Genomic DNA, 19651 nt, shown 5'->3' with positions numbered 1-19651 from the left:
TACTTATATATTCCCTTCAACTATCCTCATACTGAGAAAAGTCTATAAGAGTTACAATTATTGTTTTTCCATGTCGAAATGTAAATAATTCAACTTTAATAAGTTCCTTACGATTTCTTTTTCCTCTTTACCTGCTCATACTTCTCTTGCTTCTTGTGTTTGAAAGTCAAATTTTCTGTTCAGCTCTGGTTTTTTTTTATCAAGAATGCTTGAAAATCCTCTGTTTCATTGAACAACCACATTTTTCTCTGTAGCATTAATACTAAATTTTTCCTAGATATGTGATTCTTGGTTTTAGTCCTAGCTCTTTTGACCTCCAGAATATCATATTCCAAGCCCTTCAGTCACTTAATGTAGAAGCTGCTAGATCTTGTGTTATCCCAATTGTGTTTCCAAATACTCAAATTATTTCTTCCTGGCTGCTTACAGTATTTTCTCCTTGATCTGGGAACTCTGGAATTTGGCTATAATATTCCTAGGAGTTTTCTTTTTGGGATCTTTTTCAAGAGGCGATCAGTGAATTCTTTCAGTTTCTAGTTTGCCCTCTGATTCTAGAATATCAGGGCAATTTTATTTGATAAATTCTTGAAAGATGGTGTCTAGGCTCTTTTTTTTGGATCATTGCTTTCAGGTAGTCCAATAATTTTGAAATTTCTCCTGGATCTATTATCTAGGTCAGTGGTTTTTCCAATGAGATATATCACATTGCCTTCTATTTTTTCATTTGTTTGGATCTGTTTTATAGTATCTTGATTTCTCAAAAGACATTAGCTTCTAATCGCTCCAGTCTAATTTTGAAGGAGCTATTCTCTTCAGTGAGTTTTTGACATTCCTTTTCTGTCTGGCAAATTGGGCTTTTTAAGGCATTCTCCTCATTGGGCCTCTTTTGCCATTTGAATTAGTCTGTTTTTTAAGGTGTTATTTTCTTCAGTGTATTTTTGGGTCTCCTTTAGCAGGCTGTTGACTTCACTTTTCATGATTTTCTTGCATCATTCTCATTTCTCTTCCCAATTTTTCCTCCACTTCTCTTGACTTGATTTTAAAAATCCTTCTTGAGCTTCTCCATGACCTGTAACCAATTCATACATTTCTTGGAGGATTTTGATTCAGGAGTTCTGACTTTTCTGTCTTCCTTCAGCTCCATGCCTTGATCCTTTTTGTCCCCCGAAAAGGATTCTATGGTCTGTTTGAGCTTCTGTTGCTTGCTCATCTTGCCAGCCAATTACTTGACTTTTGAGCTCTTTGCCATGGTAGACCTCTTTGTCAAGAATGGAGAGAGCTTTGTCCCAAATTTCTGGGGTTTTCCCAGCTGCTGGTGCTATTAGGAGGGCACCATCTCTACAGCCCCCACAAGCTCTGGCTCACTGGTCACAGACCCCAGGACCACCACCCAAGACCACAATCCAGATCCAAGCAGGTTAAAGCAAGAAAGATTACCCTCTGAATGGTTGCTTGGTCCCCCTATGATCTACAGGCCAGGAGCTCTGAAAGCTGCCATACGGTGGTGGTGGCGGCTGCATGGCCGCTGTGCCTCTAGCTTCTTCTTGCCCCAGGGGCAGGGGCTGGACCTTGCTATTCAGTCCTCCAACCCCCTTCCAACAGAGTTCCTCACTGACTTTTTTCTTTGTCTTTGGTGTTTATGGATTGAGAAGTCTGGAAAATATCACAGCTACTGATGATTCACACTTCTGAAGTCTGCTCTGGCAGCTATTGGTCCTGGCTGCCCGCCCTGGGGCTGGAACTGTACTGTGCTTGGCTCCCAGCTCAGTGTGATAGACCCTTCCTATCTGCCTGCTGGCCTTCCTTCAGCGGGAGATTTGTTTCTCTCTGCCACTTTGTGGGTTCTATAGCTCTAAAGTTTGTTTAGAGTCACAATTTACATGTATTGGAAGTGATTGGAGCGGGAGCCCATGCCAAGTTTGTGCTTCTACTCCACCATCGTGGCTCTGCCCCACCATGGCATTTTTTTTCTTTTCTCATTTGTATTTAAGTTTAAAATTTTTTAAAATTACAAAAAAAGTCCCACAAACAATAGTATGTTATTATGCCAGCATATTATAGTATGTCCACAAATAGTTTATTAGTGTACCTATTTTGCCACATTCCCTCTAGCATTTATCATTTTCCTTTTCTGTCATGTTAGCTACTCTGATAGGTGTAAGCCCACAACAACTTTTTCCCCATCCCCTTAGCTGAGGGCCTTATTAATACTTCACTGAGAAAAAGACCATTTTCCAAGAGTCCTTTCTTCCTTCCTCTTCATCTCACATCATGTAGACATCATCTCTTACTATCTCCTATTCTACTCCTGTCTCAGATGAAACGGTGCCTCTTTTCCTTATCAAGGCCAGCCACCTCTCCATGTACCCTCACTTGATCCCATCTCTTTCCATCTTCTCCATCAGATCGCCCCAACTGTTGTCCCAATTCTGTCTTCAGTCTCTCCTTATCTGCTCCACCTTCTGCTTATCTACTGGTTCCTTCCTGGATGCCTACAAACATGCTGCATATTACCAGCGTACTTAAAAAACGCTTACTTGATCTGGCCATTTCTGTTAGTTGTTATCCCATCTCTTTCCTTACCTCCAAGACTAAATAATAGCTCTCAGGTTTAAGCTGTTTTTTTTTTTTTTTGGAGGGCATTTGGGGCTAAGGGACTTGCCCAAGGTCACACAGCTAGGTTGTGTGTGTGTGTGTGTGTGTGTGTGTGTGTGTGTGTGTTAAGTGTCTGGGGCCTGATCTAAACTCAGGTCCTCCTGACTCCAGAGTCGGTGCTCTATTCACTGTGCCAACTAGCCGCCCCTCAGGTTTAAGCTTTAATAGTTTTCATGAAGATTTTTGAGACACCCTGTATTAGAGCCAAGAGTTTGAATTTCAAACTTGACTGACTTTTTTCAGTATGGAAAGCAAAACTGTGTGTTTTTTTAAACAAAAACAAAAAACTTTGTTAAATATTAAAGCGATGTTTAAATGTGAGTCATTGCTATTAATTTTTTGTGTGTGTTGTAATATTGCTCATAGATCCATATGTTGTCTTGCATCAGCAGAAAAAGCAGTGATGTATCATATTAAATATATTAACCTCTTCCAACTTTCTTTCACTAATCTAATTGATTATCTGTTCATCACCCCTCCACATGAAATCTCTATCCCAACTGACCTAATCTGCTTACCATCTCCCACTCATGATTTGTTCATTCCTGCCCTCATTTTTTTTTTTTATTAGAAAGTTCCCTTTTCTTCTGTCAACCAACTTCTCCCTTCACTCTCTTAGAATTTTGTACAAGAAGTCATTTCTAGGAAGGCTTTCATGTTTAATCCTGCCAAGCTTTGATAATTGCTACCATGTTTCCCCGATAATAAGACATTGTCTTATTAATTTTTTTGGACAGAAAAACACCAGAGGGCTTATTTTCAGGGGAGGGCTTATTTTAATGAACATTGACAGCAATTTTAATAAACAGGTAAATGTGAACAAAAAAATGTACCTTTATTCAATAATGAATTCAATAAAGAACAGGATGACGCACTCACTGCTGCAGCTCTGATTGGATGCAGCTTGGAGCGCGGCGTGCATTTCACGGGGGAGGGCGGTGCATACAGAGGGTACCGTAATGTAGCGTGTAGCGCAGGGGATCACCTTCACTACAGTAGCAATCTCAATAGGGCTTATTTTTGGGGGAGGGCTTATTTTAGAGGAATCTTACACAGTAAGGGGAGGGCTTATTTTCGGGATAGGTCTTATTATCGGGAAACACGGTATATTTTATATTTCCTCAGCACTGTGTTTACTTTCTTTTGTTCATATGTTGCTTTATAAGCATGTTATTTATTTTCATGTCTCTATCCTTTTTCTAAGTAGATCATAAACTTAGAGAAAAGGGTGTCTATTTGTCTTATACATCCTCTAATATTGTCCCTCTAGTAATGTTCTGCAAATGGTACTTAAATGTTTTCTGACTAATTATCCACAGTTTTGTACTGCTAACTGGTAACTTATTTGGTTAATATTTGTATGCTAAGCACTGTTGCTGGGAATTCAAGAAATCCCACTAAGAGCTTGTTATGCACAGTGGTATATTCATTCTTGATAAACTTTGTTTATAAGCACTAAATTTTTGCATATGCAAAATGAATTGCTAATACCATAGATTTGTCTTTTTGTAATTTCCAGTGATTTTGAATTAACCTTTATTTGCTGTAACAGAATTGGACACAAGGGACTATTCAGAATAGGATAATCGTATAATATTTATAGTAGAAAGGCCCTGTAAGCTATAAAAGAAAATTTCACACACAGTAAATTTATACATACTACTACTACTACCACCACCACCACCACCACCACCACTACTGCTACAAGTTAACATTTATATAGTGCCTACTATGTGCCAACCCCCATGTAAAGCATTTTACAATTATTATCTCATTTGATCTTTACAGCAATCCTTGGAGGTAGGTGCTATTATTATCTCCATTTTACAGAGAAGGAAAGTGAGGCAAACAAAGGTTAAGTTGCTTGCCCAGAATCAGATAGCTGGTAAATGTCTGAGGCTGAATTTGAGCATAGGTCTTACCAAAACATGAACATTTCATGTGTTTTTAATGATCATACATGTGTAGCCTGTATCAGATTGCATGCTATCTTGGGGAGTGGGGAATAGAGGCAGAGGAAGAAAATTTAGAACTAAAAATCTTACAGAAGTAAATGTTGACAACTAAAAGTAAATAAAAGTGTAAAAATAAGCAAAATAAAAACATCCTGAGAAGTGGTACATAGACTTCATTAGACTGCCAGGGGTTCACGGCACAAAAAAAGTTAAGAATGCTTTGTCTAGAAAGATAAAAGTGAGTTTGCACAAGGTTACAAGTAGTAAGTGGCATACCCATATCCACTGGGTTTGAAATTTTTTAAAAGGATTATTTCAGACAAACTTAGGCCTATAAAAACTCCTTCCAAATACATTGATCTTTTGATTAAACCATGCTGTTTTCTACTTATTAAGGATTCTAGGGAGGATTCTTGCTTTATGTGTGGATTTGTGCTCTATAAGTTGTGTGGCTTCTTTAAACTCTCATCCTTTGCTTCTCTAAGATGTTCTTGTTGATTTTAGAGTGGAGAGTTGGGTCAGTGAGCAAGGTAGGATCCCATTTATCAGAATCACAACAATGTGGCTCTTTTTTTGCCTTGTATATCTGATGATAGTGAGCACTGTTATCTTCAACTAGTCTTTGAACTTTTAAAAATCTTGAAGTATTTGTTTCTATCTTTTCAATAAAAGAAAAAAAGTCACTCAGATGATGAAATGCTTCTCCCAGTTGTTTTTTTGTAAAACTTTTTGGTTTGATGTCAGGTTCCAAAGCTTCCCGTTCTTCTGCAACTCAATCAGATCCTCATTGAGAATCCTGATTCGGATTTCTTTCAAAATTCTTTATATAAAGTCAAGTTTATGTAATGTGAATTTCTGTAAAATGAAAATTGTCTGTAGTACTTACCCCACAGCACAATTATGGATATAGGTTAAGAACACAAATGAAATACATTGTAACCTTTAAAGCTCTACGTAAATAACAACTGTTTTCATTATGTAGCAAGAAGAGGTGTTGTCCATTAGTAACCGCCAAAGAGATTTTTAATTGTGAAGTATTTGAGGTCTAAACTCATTTACCCCTTGGGAACTTTTCCAAGATCTCGAGCCCACCATGATAAATGTTCAGTATACTGAATTATTTTTTGATAAGGAGCACTAGTGTTAAATATCTACACATATATTAAAATTATTTTAAAAATATTAAAATTACATCAGCTCTTTTTACTATTCATTTTACTTCAGTTCTTCTAAATGTCAAAAGATACTGGTTTTTCTTTTATGAATAATTTTTGTATATTTGCTATTTTAATATCCATTTCTGCTCATTATGATGACTAATATTTTTATTTTCTAGGGAATGGCTTTGTAAACTCAAGAGCATCTCCAAATCTGTTAGTATCTACTGGGGGAAGTAGTTTAGGCAAAGTAATGCCTACAAAATCTCCCCCTCCTCCTGGAGGTGGAAACCTTGGAATGAACAACAGAAAACCAGACCTTCGGGTAGTTATCCCCCCTTCTAGCAAGGGTATGATGCCTCCATTGGTAAGTTTAACCATTCTTCAGTGCTATTCTTTAAAATATTTATTTTATGTAGATGTAATTATATAACCTGGTTCATAGCTTCCTCTGGGGATGAAGAAGGCTTTCCTATTTATTTAATGAAGTGTCACAATTAGGAAAATATTTGCATATAAATGTTTTACATTTAATATAGATCTATACAACGTTAGCCAACAGGTTAGGCAGAATATTATTGAAGTAAACTGGCCTCACAATGAAGAACAGGTGATAAAATTATTTTGTAAAAACATGTAGTATCAGCTAAATCTGTGAGAGATTTGTAGGGCAAGCCACCAGGTTGGTTTCTCTATTCTTTTCTACTCAGATCATTTGAAGAGTTCTTAAAAACTAGAATGAAGAGTATCTATCAACTTCACTTTTCTCCTCCTCTCTCCTTTCCCCACCTCCCATAGTCATTTTAGGTATCATTCTAATGATTAGAAGAACTAAACTACACCTTCTTGTTTTCTTAGCATAGCTTCCAATTATTTTTAGGCCTTGATTTCATTTGTATGGAGAAGGTAAAGCATACTTAATTTGACTTTTGTAGTGGATAAAAATATGATTATTATGGGCAGTGTAGCAAGTTTGTGATTTAAGATTATACCCTAATAAATTTAAAGGCTCTCCACTCTTTATTACCTAACACATCATACCATTCCTTCTGGCTAACTGAAAGCAGTACTGGCAGATTTTAAAAAGCACACCTAATTAAAGGGCCCTCTACTTTGAAATTAGTATTATAGTATTTCTACCTGAAGGGCTGGGTGGGGAAACTTAGAGATGGAGTCTACCCTCCTTATTTTATGAATGAAGAAACCGCGTGAACCAGAGAAGTTAAATGATTTGCCCAAAGGTATACAGGTTAGGCTATTCTAAGCCATCCTCAAAGGTAGGATTTAAATTTAGACCTTCTATATTCTTTGTTGAGGGAATTTGGCATGAGAAATAGATTAAAATACTAAGAAACTAGACCTAAAAGCCACTCACTTTTTAATTTATATATTATAAAGTGATAACAGATAAACACTTATCAAAACAGTTGATAAACTGGTAGTAGAAAAGGGAAATTGCATTTAATTATTTTTAAAAACCTCTGAAATGAGATTGTTCTGTAGTTTTGGATAGATAAAAATCTTCCCTTTGAAGACTGAAATTCTTTCCATATAAAATATTGACCTTTATTCCCATTAGATGTATATTCACTAAAGAAAATTAAATATTCTTGAATATCACAAAACAATATTTACAGTATTCTAGACAGGCATCTCTTAATTGAAATAGAATTAAATATGTCTATAACCAGACATTGAAGTTATTTTAGCCTTATGGAAAGTCCTATTATAAAATGATATTTTGTACAGTTATTTAACTTTGTTATTTATTTATTTAATAACCCATTTTGTTCATGGGAGAGGAAGTTTTGGGTAATGGATAGAGAGCTGGCCTTAGAGCCAGAAAGACCTGAGTTCAAGTTTTGCCTCTGACACTTACTAGCTGTGTGACTTCAGGCAAATCACTTAATCTCTAGATGTTCCAAACAACTGTCTAAGAAAAAGAGTCAAACCTGTTTTGAAGCATCATCCTGGGGTTCCCTATGCTGATGACATCATAGGCCAGGCCCCTATCTCTAACTTGTCTTTTTTTCATGTATATAAAAAAAAAACGAACACAAATTATTTAAGTCATAACTTGTGATGTCCTAAGGCAGGGGTAGGGAGGTGGGGAGGTGGTGTGGGCGATGCAAATGTGGATGCTCCCATTGACTCAGATCAATAAATGGTCTGTAATTTAGTTTTGGAGTTTCTTGGAGAACTGAGAGGTTCGATGACAGGTAATATGTGTCAGAGGCAGCTTGCCTTTGATTATACTGTGCTACTTTTCAAACAATAATTAATAAAAAATTTGATTATTCAATGAAAAAAGGAAACATTTCAGTAAAATAGCCTAGACAGTTCCTTCACAAAATTAGTTAAATATTTTCAGCTGTGTAAAAAGTACTTTCTCAATGGTTTAGGAAAAAGGAACAAATGTGTTAAGTTTTATCAGATCTTTTAATTTAAATTTTCAGTTTTCTTCCACTTTAACTTATGATCTTTGCTTGTTTTTACACATTTAAATTATTTTACTTATGCAAACTTATGTGCAAGTGGAAACCTGTGATAGAATTATATGGCAATCTTTTCAGTCTTTATGAATGAGCTTTAGACTTGCATACAGTAAATAATAGGTTAAGTATATAATCATATTGCTAAAACCTAAATGTTTTCTTTTAAAAAAAATTAGTTTAGAGCAATGACAGTCTTAGTAACTCTGTTATCCCTCTTGTTTGCTGAGTACAGTCGGAGGAGGATGAATTGGAGTTGGTGAGTGTGGGTTTCTGCTTGATAAGATAAAAGGGGTTCAGAAAGTCTTTGTTTCTATCAGATATTTTAAATATGAAGTGTTCCCTTTAGCAGATTTTTACTTACTTACTTTGGAAGTATTTAATAAAATATAGTGTTAAAAACTAAATTCTGACTTTCTACTTGAGAACATATTTTATGCAATTTTACTTGTTAGAGGGAACATTGGAACAGAGCCTAAAAAATCAAACAAACAAATAAAAAAACAAACAGTAGCTGTCCATGAGCATAAGACACTAAGGATTTGGCTTAAAAAAAAAACCTGGAAGATATAGAATACCTTATATAGTTCCCCAAATTATTAAAATGTTTTTAGAAAGTGACTTCACCCCTGAAGTTCCTCAAATTGTAACACAAGGTCTTGTGTTATTTCTCCTTGTTTCAAAAAGATTACATCATTTTTGGTGAGGTCACCTTTTCAACAGTTAGAATTATTTCATCCTGCATGAGAAGATCAGAACCACAAGGGGGTTCCCTGTTTGTTAAAAGGGATATATGTGTTTGCAAATAAATTCTTTTACATTTTGCCACTTTATTGGAAGATCTTCTATTTTAAAAGGAGCTATCCTTTTTTTTCCAAAATGAGTGATTTTATTGGCTTTCTCTATGGAAAAATAAATGTGACTAAAAATAACTTGGAGTTGGTAAGAAATATTACTTGTCTGCAAATTAAACTACAAATCTTTTAGCTGCAGCACAAGAAAGACTTACTTTATCATTTAAATCCAAAACATCAGTTTGTAGTTTGTGTAGTAATTTAAGAGGGGAAGATGGGGGGACTTTTAATTTGTCGTCAGCATGGACCTAATCCTGGTAAGAGGCTCAGATTGCATGAAAGCATGGGGGGAAAAATGCACCCTTCGAATTTCCACTTGATATTTTCATGCTTATGCATGCTGACATTTTTTGTACAGTTTTTTTTTTCTTTCCAGACATCTTTTTTTGCACATCATAACAATGCTTTATCTTTAAAATAAAAGATCACTCCTCAGATACCTTTGTGACTTCCCTTCCTATTTTCACTATAATTTATGGTTTTTCTTCTACCTATTTGGTATCAGATTATGATACATACAGACTTGCAGTTTTGGGGGTTGTTATTAAATGATCTGCTTAAATTAAACTATGATTTACAAATTAAAGTTTGCACTTGATTATATTCTAACTCATTAAAAGATAATTTATTTTAAATTTGTATGTATTTTTATTTTATTATGTGACTTCCCTTGTAGTATAGGTTAGAAAATTTCAGATAGATTTCCTTTTTGCCAGGTTAGAAATATATTGCCCTCTAGTGGTTTTGAAAATTATTTATTTGTAAAGAAATCATTATTAACAGAAGCTTTGATGGGTGCAGTAATAAATAATACATCAGAACCCTTCCTTTAATTTGTAGTCTCAGCTTTGGTTAATGTGAGACTGCAGCATGGGTGGAAGCCCAAAGGAGTCTGCTTTATAATGAATTATCCATATACTCTCTAGTAATTAGTATTTGACGTGTACTAGAGTATTTCAAAAATCTAAATGCAGACAGTCATTAAACTCTAAAGAATTACCTGAATCAAAAATGTTATAGAATAATTGAACAGATTCAGCATATTGAGACAGAAATTGATTCATACTTATATTGCTTTATTTTCTAGCATCCCTTGAATTCCACATCTTTTTATAAAAATAAATTGGAAGAAAATTTCAAGTATATAATGATTTTATAGATTATAGTAATCATAAAATATATTCCATGTAGCAAAAAAAAATTGTACTTGGCTAAAATTGTAATGAGTCACCTTCAGAACTACCAATGGTATATCCTTATACTTTGCAGTATTTTAAAACTTCAGAGAGGATAACTGAGACTTTCAGCTCAATTCAGCAGTCAATATTAAGTATCGGTTTTGTGCAGGGCAAAACAGATACAAAGACAGAAGTGAATAATAGCTCCTGCCCCTCAAGGACCTTACATTTAAAAACTATATATATATATACAAGTATAAGTAAAGTACAAGATAATATGGAGAGGGAAAGAGCGCTGCTGACAACTAGGGATATTAACCTTGAAAACTAGTGAATAATTTTAAAGCTTTGTATATCTGAGAAACAGAATCATAATCATTATCTATAGACACTTGGATACTTTCCAAATGCCTAATGGTTGAGTGGAATTTCACTTACTAGTGAACTTACTGTACTCTAAGAAAAGGTGGGTTAGTGCCCTGAAACCTACACCTGGACTCTTCTGTTATGGGGTTCAAGGATTTCTGTAAGGAGCTTTGCAGTTCCATCAGAGTCCCAACTTCTTTCATGTCAGGTCTAATGGAAAAATCACAGTAAGAAGAGATAAATATTTATCTCCTTACCCCCTGTTATCTTGGGTCAAATTGTCATAAAGAATAATATTTTATATATTGCATTTCAGAGCATTTTGGTGTACATGATCTTATTTTATTTTTGCAACAACTTTATTTGAAAGGCAAGACCATTGATACTATCACTATTTTATAGTTGAAAAGAATGAACCTCAGAGAGGTTGAATTGAGCCAGTAATGGAAATCAGGTCTTCTACTTACAAATCCATTGTTTCCACTATACCGTAAATTCTTCCAATGTTCATCCAGCTTGTACTAAAATAGCAAAAACAAAGAAGACAGAGAGTGGTGCTTTCTTTGGAGACCATGTCTTGTCCTTTATGATATTAATATTCTGTCATCTAGTATTTTGTACAGTTGCATAGGTCCTATTCAAATGTAATACAGAATTATCAGCAATTATAGCCTGCCTAATAACTTTCTGAAAAGAGTGATGGGGAAAATTGAATCACATTACTACAACTTTGAAAAGGTTTTTGGTACTGATGAATTATAATTACTTGCATTACCTAAGGCACAAATATAAGGCGCCATACTTTATCATCTTCATGTGCACAAATGTCTGGATTTAAAATCTGGCTGTTAGACATATATATCTTTGCCATTGCATGGGATGTGTTCCCCAATACTAATTCATTGTTAACAGAAAAAAGATAGCCTAAATCACTGAAATCACAGAGAAATGAGTTCCACTGTATCACTATATGTAGAAAATTTAACTGATATAATGCTAGTTATGTTTCTGAATTATTTTAAGGAAATAATCATATGGTATCAACATTATTGTGTAAATCATAAACATAATTTCTTTCCTCTGGATTAAGAAAAACAATAAAGTTCACTATTAATAGTATCTATAATAGGTTAGGGTCTAATTAAGTACTTTAATTAATATAACCAATTTAATTTTAAGACAAAGTACAGATGTCATTGAAAGAGTACTGTAGAGTTAAAATAAGACAGTTGAAGGGCATTTATTCAAAATTTACTGTTATGGAGGAGGTCAGTTTCTTGAGCCTATAATCTTAAGATGGAAAAAGAATGTATATATAAAACAATTACAAAACAAAATATAAAAATCATTTGGTAAGGAGTAATCTTAAATTATAAAGCAAATTAAAATAAAATTAACTTCTCTTGTAATGTGTAAAATACACATTTGTAGCAAATAAGTGTTGTCGCAATGTGGTGTTTATGTGATTAATTCCCAAATGACTTACTCTGTGTGGAAAGCATATTTAAAATATAACAAGTGCCCATTGATATCTCCATATCAATGATGCAATAGCATCAACTTTTTGTTCTATTAGATATCACATACATAGGAGTATTATCACTTGTGATAGAACTCCTTATATTTAATGTTATCTCCATGATATTAATAAGGTTGCATAAAAAATATAAATAGTATTCATAGGATAGAGCTAGAAGGGACCTCAGAGCTCATGACTGAAATCCCCTTATTTTAAAGATAGAGATCTAGAGCCCCAAGAAGTCACCTTGATGGGGCCTGAGGTCACAAACCACTAAATTAAAGGCATGGTATTTGAACCTGAGTCCTTTAACTCCAAATCCAGTGTCCTTTCCACAGTACCACTTTAATGTAAATACATTCCCCTTAAAAATAAGGTAAATGAAACATTTTGTAGTATTTCCTTTAGTAGTTACTTAAAATTTTTCACATAATCCCTCCTATATGAAATAAGATCCTCAACATACAAAAAGCATGAAAACATATATTTTAATTGAATGTTATTTTTAAAATATAGACTCTGTTCATTATAATATCCACATGATACAGTTTCTTTGTTACTAATCACTTACAGAATTCCCAAAGGATAAGCAGTTCTCAGTCTACTCAACCTCTTGCTACCCCAGTGGTATCTGTGACAACTCCAAGCTTGCCTCCACAGGGACTTGTATATTCAGCCATGCCTACTGCTTACAACACTGGTAAGTCTTTATTACTTGCCTTTCCTTGTCTGTTTTCTGTATTGTAAATATTTTATAGTTTTTTACTCAATAGTCATTACTTAAAAAAGCTTATGAAAGCATGAATATTGAAATTAAGGAGAAAGTACCAAGGTATTTGAGCTCCTATTTGACTTTTAAATAATTTATAGTAACCTTGTTTTTTCTGTTCTATTCTCAGTTGTTATTATTTGCCAGAACATAGTAGGCCCTTAGTAAATGCTTGTTGATTGATTGATTATCCAGAGCAAGTAAACAAGTGACCATTTCCTACTCTTACAGGTCATTTCAAATATTATATATAAAAAGTGGCATATACTTTATTCCTCTGTCTTTTCTTAAGTAACCTTCTACTATATGGTACCGCTGTTACAGTTTTTAAATATTTCCTTGGGTTTTTTTATACTTACCTGCTTTGGAAAGCAAATTTGATATTCATACTGTTATCACTATAGGATTTGTTCAAGTTATATCACAGTCATGTGGGATTTTTTTTTTTTTGCCTCTATATTCAGCAGTTTGGTTAACTGGTGTCTGAAGAATAAAATAAAGGCATAAATACTGCATTTATTTCTTCTCCCAAAATGTTATGTAAATATTGTTTTTATTATTAAGTGGAACTTGTTAAATTAATTTTTGTTAATTTACCTTAATTGAGATTCTTCCCCTTTATGGTATCTTGGTGTAGAGGTGGTTCTCAAATGAAGTGGTAGTTGAGCAAATCATATCAATGGGAAAAGCTTAAAGTATGGGCCCCAAAGTAGAATATCACTTAGAGAGAAATTTAGGGCAAATTCAGAGAGCCCCATCACCAAAAAGTTAGAAACCAGGTGGTGCATATTTTGGGCCACAGCAGCTTGTAAAACCCTCCAGTAATGCAAGGGGTTCATTTTACCTTAGAGCCAAATACATGTACCAGTGAAATTTCTTCTGTTTTGAAGCATATTTTTACATTAAAAAAATCTTAGTATGTCTTTTGCATAATTAATCTTAATTTAAGGATACATTTTCAGTGTGTGTGAAAACTCAAGTGGTAACTTTTTAAACTGTTATATAACAAGTTATTACATATAATATTGTAAGCAGTAACTTAAATGCAAGTAATTTTCATTATGTTAACTCTATAGGTTCATTTATAGAACTAAGGTTTTCTTTTTAAGATTTATGCCCAGGCTACTACCTTATGGTATGCTTTCTCAGATATACTGAAACTAACTGTGATAAACACTTGATGCTTCAAAAGAAGAAAGAGAATTAAAATTTATTTAGACAGTTATTAAGAGATTTTAATAATTTTTGATGAGAAAGGGAAGAGTCAGTAGGTAAGCATTTATGAAGCACCTGCTACATTCCATGAACTGTATTAAGCACTAGAGATACAAAATGCCAGGCAAAAGATAGTCCCTGCCCTCAAGGAACTCATAGTCTAATGGAGGAGACAACAAGCAAACAATATGTACAAACAAGTTATATAAATAGGAAATAATTACCCAGAAAGAAGGCACTTAAATTAAGGGGGATTGGGAAAGGCTTCCCATAGAAGGGTGGAGGCAGAAATGAGGAGGGAGAGCATTTCAAGAATGTGAAATTTTTTCTCAGGAATGAGAAAATTTCCAGAGCTTGAGAGATGGACTGTTCATGAAACAACCAGGAAGCCAGTGTGTAATTTAAAAGTTTTCAGAGGAGCTATAAGAAATCTGGAAAGGTTTGGGGACAGAAGGAAAGAGCCTAGGTTCTGAAGAGTTTTAACATCATGTAGGGGGTTTTGTATTTGATTGTGGAAGAGATAGGGAGCCATCAGAGTTTATTGGGCAGTGACTTGGTTGGATCTGAATTTTAGGAAAATCAATTTAGCAACTGAATGGAGGATGGATTAGAGTGGGGAGAGACCTGAGGGAGGCAGACCCATCAGATGACTGTTGTAGTAGTCCAAGCATGAAGTAATGAGGGCCTGTCTACAGTAGAGTCCTGTCAGAGGACAGAAGGGGGCATATTGAAAAGGAATGCAGAACAAAAAGGAAATTGTTTTTTTTAAACATGGCATGTTATCTTTATTAGAATAAACAAATTGTAAATTTGTAATGTTTCTGCTCAAGAAAACTGTCTTGAAAAATTGTTATCAGTGGATCATCATTTCATATTTATAGTTTTCTGATGTCTATAATATGGTAGAACTTAAAGTTTCTAAGCATGTCACAGTAAATTTTGTGATGCTGCAAGAGACGCATATAAAACAAGATACTAATTCCTCTCCCCCAAAAAACTTACAGTTCTATTTGTAGTTTTTATGAACAGTGAAGTTGTCTTTGATAGAGTTGATTATCTCATTCATTGTGGGTGATGCCTCAAAAAAAAAAAAAAAGTCCGAAAGAGAGCAAAATAGAAAAAAAAAAAACCTCTTGAAATTTTCAGTTCCTCAGATCTATGGGTGAAATGAAATGTTCCTATATTTATATCTTCCTGAAAAGTGGATAACCTAATTTAAATCTCTCTCTCTGTCTCCCCCCCCCCACTCTCCCACCATATATTTGTGTGTATAAATATATATATATATCATTAAAGTAACTACCGCTAAGGAACTCTGTAATTCAAAACTTTCAACATATCTATTACAATTCAACAAACAATTATTAAGCATCTACTGTAGTTAAGATAAGTTCTGGGGAATACAAAAACAAAAAACGAAACAGCTCCTGCCTTCCAGGAGCTTGGGAAGGGAGTACCCAGAAAAAGAATAGCTATGACTTGTACATAGATAAGTAAATAGGAGGTATTTTAAGGTAAGAGAAAACTCCAGCATCTGGTGGAAGGAATCAGGGAAGGCTCCAGAAAGAAGTATCCTCTTAGCTGAACCTTAAAGAAAGATAAGAATTCTGGAAGGCAGACTTGGGGGGGGGGGGGAGTACATTCCAGGCATGGGGAAAGTGCTTGTGAAAATTCATTGTAGTGCCCAGGGTGTGGGAAGGAGATGGAATGTTGGGTTTAGGAAACAACTTGTGGTGGAATGTGTAGAATGTGTGAAGGGCAGTCATGTGAAATAAGGCAGGAAAAGTAGATTGGACTCAAATTATGGAAAGCCTTAAATGACGTCCTTAGGAATTTTTGTTTTATACTAAAGGAACTGAGGGCTGTGACTTGACCTTGGTCCTTCAGAAGGTTATTTTGGCATTTATGGAGAGGAGGGATTGGAGAGAAGAGAGATTAGAAGCAAGAAGACCACTTAGGAGGTTACTGATTCATCAGAGTTGGTCTCTTTTTCTAACTCTTCCCTCTCCACCTGCAGGAGTTTACACTATACTAAAGGGCATAAATGATTAATTATTATAAGAAATCAGAAAATACATCATATTAGATCCAGTGAGTCAGAACTACATTTATTCATACCTATTCTCATTGCTTTACAATCTGTGAAACTGGTCTGTTATAATTGAAGGGGTTTTTTTGTCTGAAATCGAAGTAATTCACTAATACTGTGGTGATCTAATTTAATTAAGACAGTGAGGCAGTGGCCAAAAGGCCAAGTGATTTAGAGTTAGCCTCAGAGTCTGCAAGACCTGGGTTTGGGTGTTGCCTCTGATACTTCCTAGTTCTGTGACCTTGACCTCTAAAAGTCCCAGGCAGTTGCAGAGCAAGTGCCAATACACTTGAGTAGAAGGAGTTTCTCACCTGGAACTCATTATAATAATGTGCTTACAAGATAGTCAAAAAAACAGTGTGGCAGTAAAATTTTCATCAAGCTTTTGACAAGCTGGCCTTGAACATTTTTTCCTCTTCCATCAGGGAAATTCAGCCAGTCAATATTGTTAAGCACCTAAGTGCCAGGCATTGTATATGTTAAACTCTGAGGGTGACAAAGAAAGTAAAAAAACAGTCCGTGCTCTAGTGGAGTTCACAGTGATTGATAAGACAACAAATAAACAAGGGTAGTTAAGAAAAGAAAGTATTTGCCTGTTTGTCATAGAATGAAACCGAAGAGGCAAGCTTAATGGTGAACTGAAGGTAACTGTGAATGAGATCTGTATAAATAATGAGCTCTGAGGCAATAAGCTGTTATTGAAATGTCCATACAAAATGGTTATACATCTAGCACATGGAGCTTTTTCCATGAGCATTAAGTTATTTTACAAAGACCCCAAAAACTTCTTTAATTGAAACCATAAGACTCTGAAGTGTTATAAGTCTAGATAAAGTCTGAGCATATAGGGACTACTGTTTTCACATTCTGAATGAAAGAGTGACAGCAATGTTCAGAATAACTGGTGGTTTCATGTTGCTATATTTCAGTTTGAAAAAATAAGTTTCTGTTTTTACTATAAAAATATAGTACTATACAAGTCTTATGTTTGCCTATGTGTGTCATTTTTTTCTAAAATAATTAAATAAAAATTTGAAGCCCTATAAAAGAAAAATCCTTGCATTTTAATTTGGTAATTATGTTGAACAAAAATTGTTGTGTTTGAGTTAATCTTCTCTGTCCTGATATAACTTAAAGCTGTAATTTGAAAATACTTAATTTCACACAAACTGGTTCAGAGAATTCAGGATATCTTTTACTTTCCATGTGAGGAAAATTTTTTCCCTTCTTTTTCAGATTACTCACTTACTAGTGCAGACCTGTCAGCCCTCCAGGGATTTAACTCCCCAGGAATGCTGTCTTTAGGACAAGTATCTGCCTGGCAACAACACCATTTAGGACAAGCAGCCCTCAGTTCTCTTGTGTAAGTAACTCCGATAAACTACTCACAGAATGTGTGATTCTGTTATGATACACTCATCTTTATATACTGGTTAAAATTTACATTGCAAAGACTGCACACCAAAATCAAGTAAATTTTTTTTATTAGGATATTGGTGTTTGGGGAGATTTTCCTTATATGCCATCATATTCTTCACATCTTTGAAATTCTATATCTGCTGTAGTAAAAGGTAGATATGATAACTACTGAACCAGTATTCCTCTAAGGAATTTGAGGAACAAATATTTTTTTCAATGGAGACAAAATAAGCTGACCAAGATTTCCCAAAAAGTCAGTGGTGGGTAATAAGTCTAGAGTCCAGGTTTCCTGACTCTTAGACCAAGACTCTATCCAATCTAGATCATGTTAAAAGTTTTAAGTGACATACGCACCAGCTTTAAACTTTTTCTAAAACTATAATATGATGGTTCCTGGCCACAACTAGAGACAAAATTCACATTTGAAAGTTCTAAACTAACTCAGATTAGGATTCATAAAAAGATCTACAATAACATACATAGCCTTAAATGTTAAAAATTGCTTTAAGGGAAAATAGGTTTTGCAGTTCAGGTTATAGATGAGCAGCGTTTTAAAGGTTCATCTTTAATTGGTTGTTTGGAGCTGAAAATACATTTTCCCATAAGAATATGAATGGTTAGAGACCAAGCCTAACTCACAGAAACTTAACTGCTGAAATAAAGTTCATATACAGTACAGAATAATAGAAAAAAATGCTGTTACTAGTAATTAAGCAAAACTGAATATGAAATTCTTTACCTTGAATGTTGGTATGTTAAGGATATGTGGATGATTTCTGTCCCACAGAGTGTCTTTAAAAAAAAAAAAAGGCCAGCCTAAGGCAAACATTTTATTCTTCCTCTCTACCCCTCCCCTCTCCACCCTCTGAGGGTCAGTCAACTCACAGGAACTTTTCCAGACCATTATGCTCCGTTGCTTTTGTGTATAGGCTATGCTAACATTGATTCATTCCCTAACCACCCCAATTTTCATGTCTTTTCTGTATGTATACATATACATATATGTCTTTTCATGTATTCATACTTACACCAGGTCTGGGAAGGGTATTAAGAGATTAAGATAACTCACCACGTTTCCCCTGAAGCTCCCAGACACCTTAGAAACAGAGTTTTCTAAATTGTTGTCTCACTTTAGTCTTCCTTTTTGTCTTACCTCCTTGACAATGAGGAATTGGAAGTGAGCACAAGTGAAGCCTCTGGGTATCAGGACAGGGAGCATAGTGGAGAAGGAAAGAGATCTGAGAAGGAACATCTAGTAGAACAGAAAGGGAGAGAAAAACGTCCACAGGAGAGTAAACAGCTCCATTTGTCTAACCATGGGCAGACGAGTTAGCAACTCTACCGGTCCAGGTCCGAGAGATAGATGGAGACCAAAAAACTTCTTGCAGAAGAACTCTGGCCCTGGCAACTCTGAGGCAGTGCTTGTAGGATCATTGGTTTCATAGTTGGCAACAACCTTACATAAGTCAGAGGAAGAAGAGGCTTGTAAAGTTTAAATTACTTGCCCAAGGTCACACAGGTAAATCTTTAATAGTAACAGGACCAGGATTAAACCCACATTCTCTTAATTCCAAATCCAATTCCCTTTCCTTTGAGAAAACAGCTGAGAGGCAGAGCAGGAATTTTGAGTGTTCCTCACGTTCACCTCACTCCACAATATGTACATGGTATGTTAATTTTCATTGCTCAATTCAGATGTATTTTCAGTGCTCATTACTTTTAAACAGATTACATGACAGAAAGATAATGAATATCTTAAAGAGCTTTTTCCACATGCATTGATCTTCACGCTCATGTGTCCAAATTGCAGGAAAGGTTTATGTTTAAAACATGAACTATTGCAGCCCTCCCTAGGATAACCAATAACTGGAATTACAAATAAACTTGATCAAAATAAGCATTAATAATTGTAGAGGATTGTTGAAGAAGCATGTAGCCCACCTGCTGACAGAGAGGAGATGCACTCAGGATTCAAAAATCATA

The 19651-nt window shown here is 34.9% G+C and overlaps 1 protein-coding gene across 19 annotated transcripts in view; it reads left to right on the top strand.

Annotated features, from left to right (window-relative positions):
* Positions 1 to 19651, top strand: part of MEF2A (myocyte enhancer factor 2A) — a 259713-nt gene that overhangs the window by 235155 nt on the left and 4907 nt on the right. For 13 of the 19 annotated variants that reach the window (XM_069098474.1, XM_069098475.1, XM_069098483.1 and 10 more), the window contains 4 exons: positions 5947 to 6134; positions 8495 to 8518; positions 12750 to 12876; positions 17486 to 17612. In XM_069098474.1, coding sequence (XP_068954575.1) covers positions 5947 to 6134; positions 8495 to 8518; positions 12750 to 12876; positions 17486 to 17612 — 466 coding nt within the window. The remainder of the gene's footprint in view (positions 1 to 5946; positions 6135 to 8494; positions 8519 to 12749; positions 12877 to 17485; positions 17613 to 19651) is intronic. The other 6 variants (XM_069098476.1, XM_069098478.1, XM_069098479.1 and 3 more) reach the window with 1 other exon arrangement.

This window comes from Petaurus breviceps, unplaced genomic scaffold, assembly GCF_028583685.1.
Source record: "Petaurus breviceps papuanus isolate PSGF00001 unplaced genomic scaffold, PetGlider_PUasm1.0 37, whole genome shotgun sequence".
NCBI lineage: Eukaryota > Metazoa > Chordata > Mammalia > Diprotodontia > Petauridae > Petaurus > Petaurus breviceps.
The sequence above is the reverse complement of the archived record's forward strand: the minus strand, read 5'-3'. Positions and strand labels throughout refer to the sequence as shown.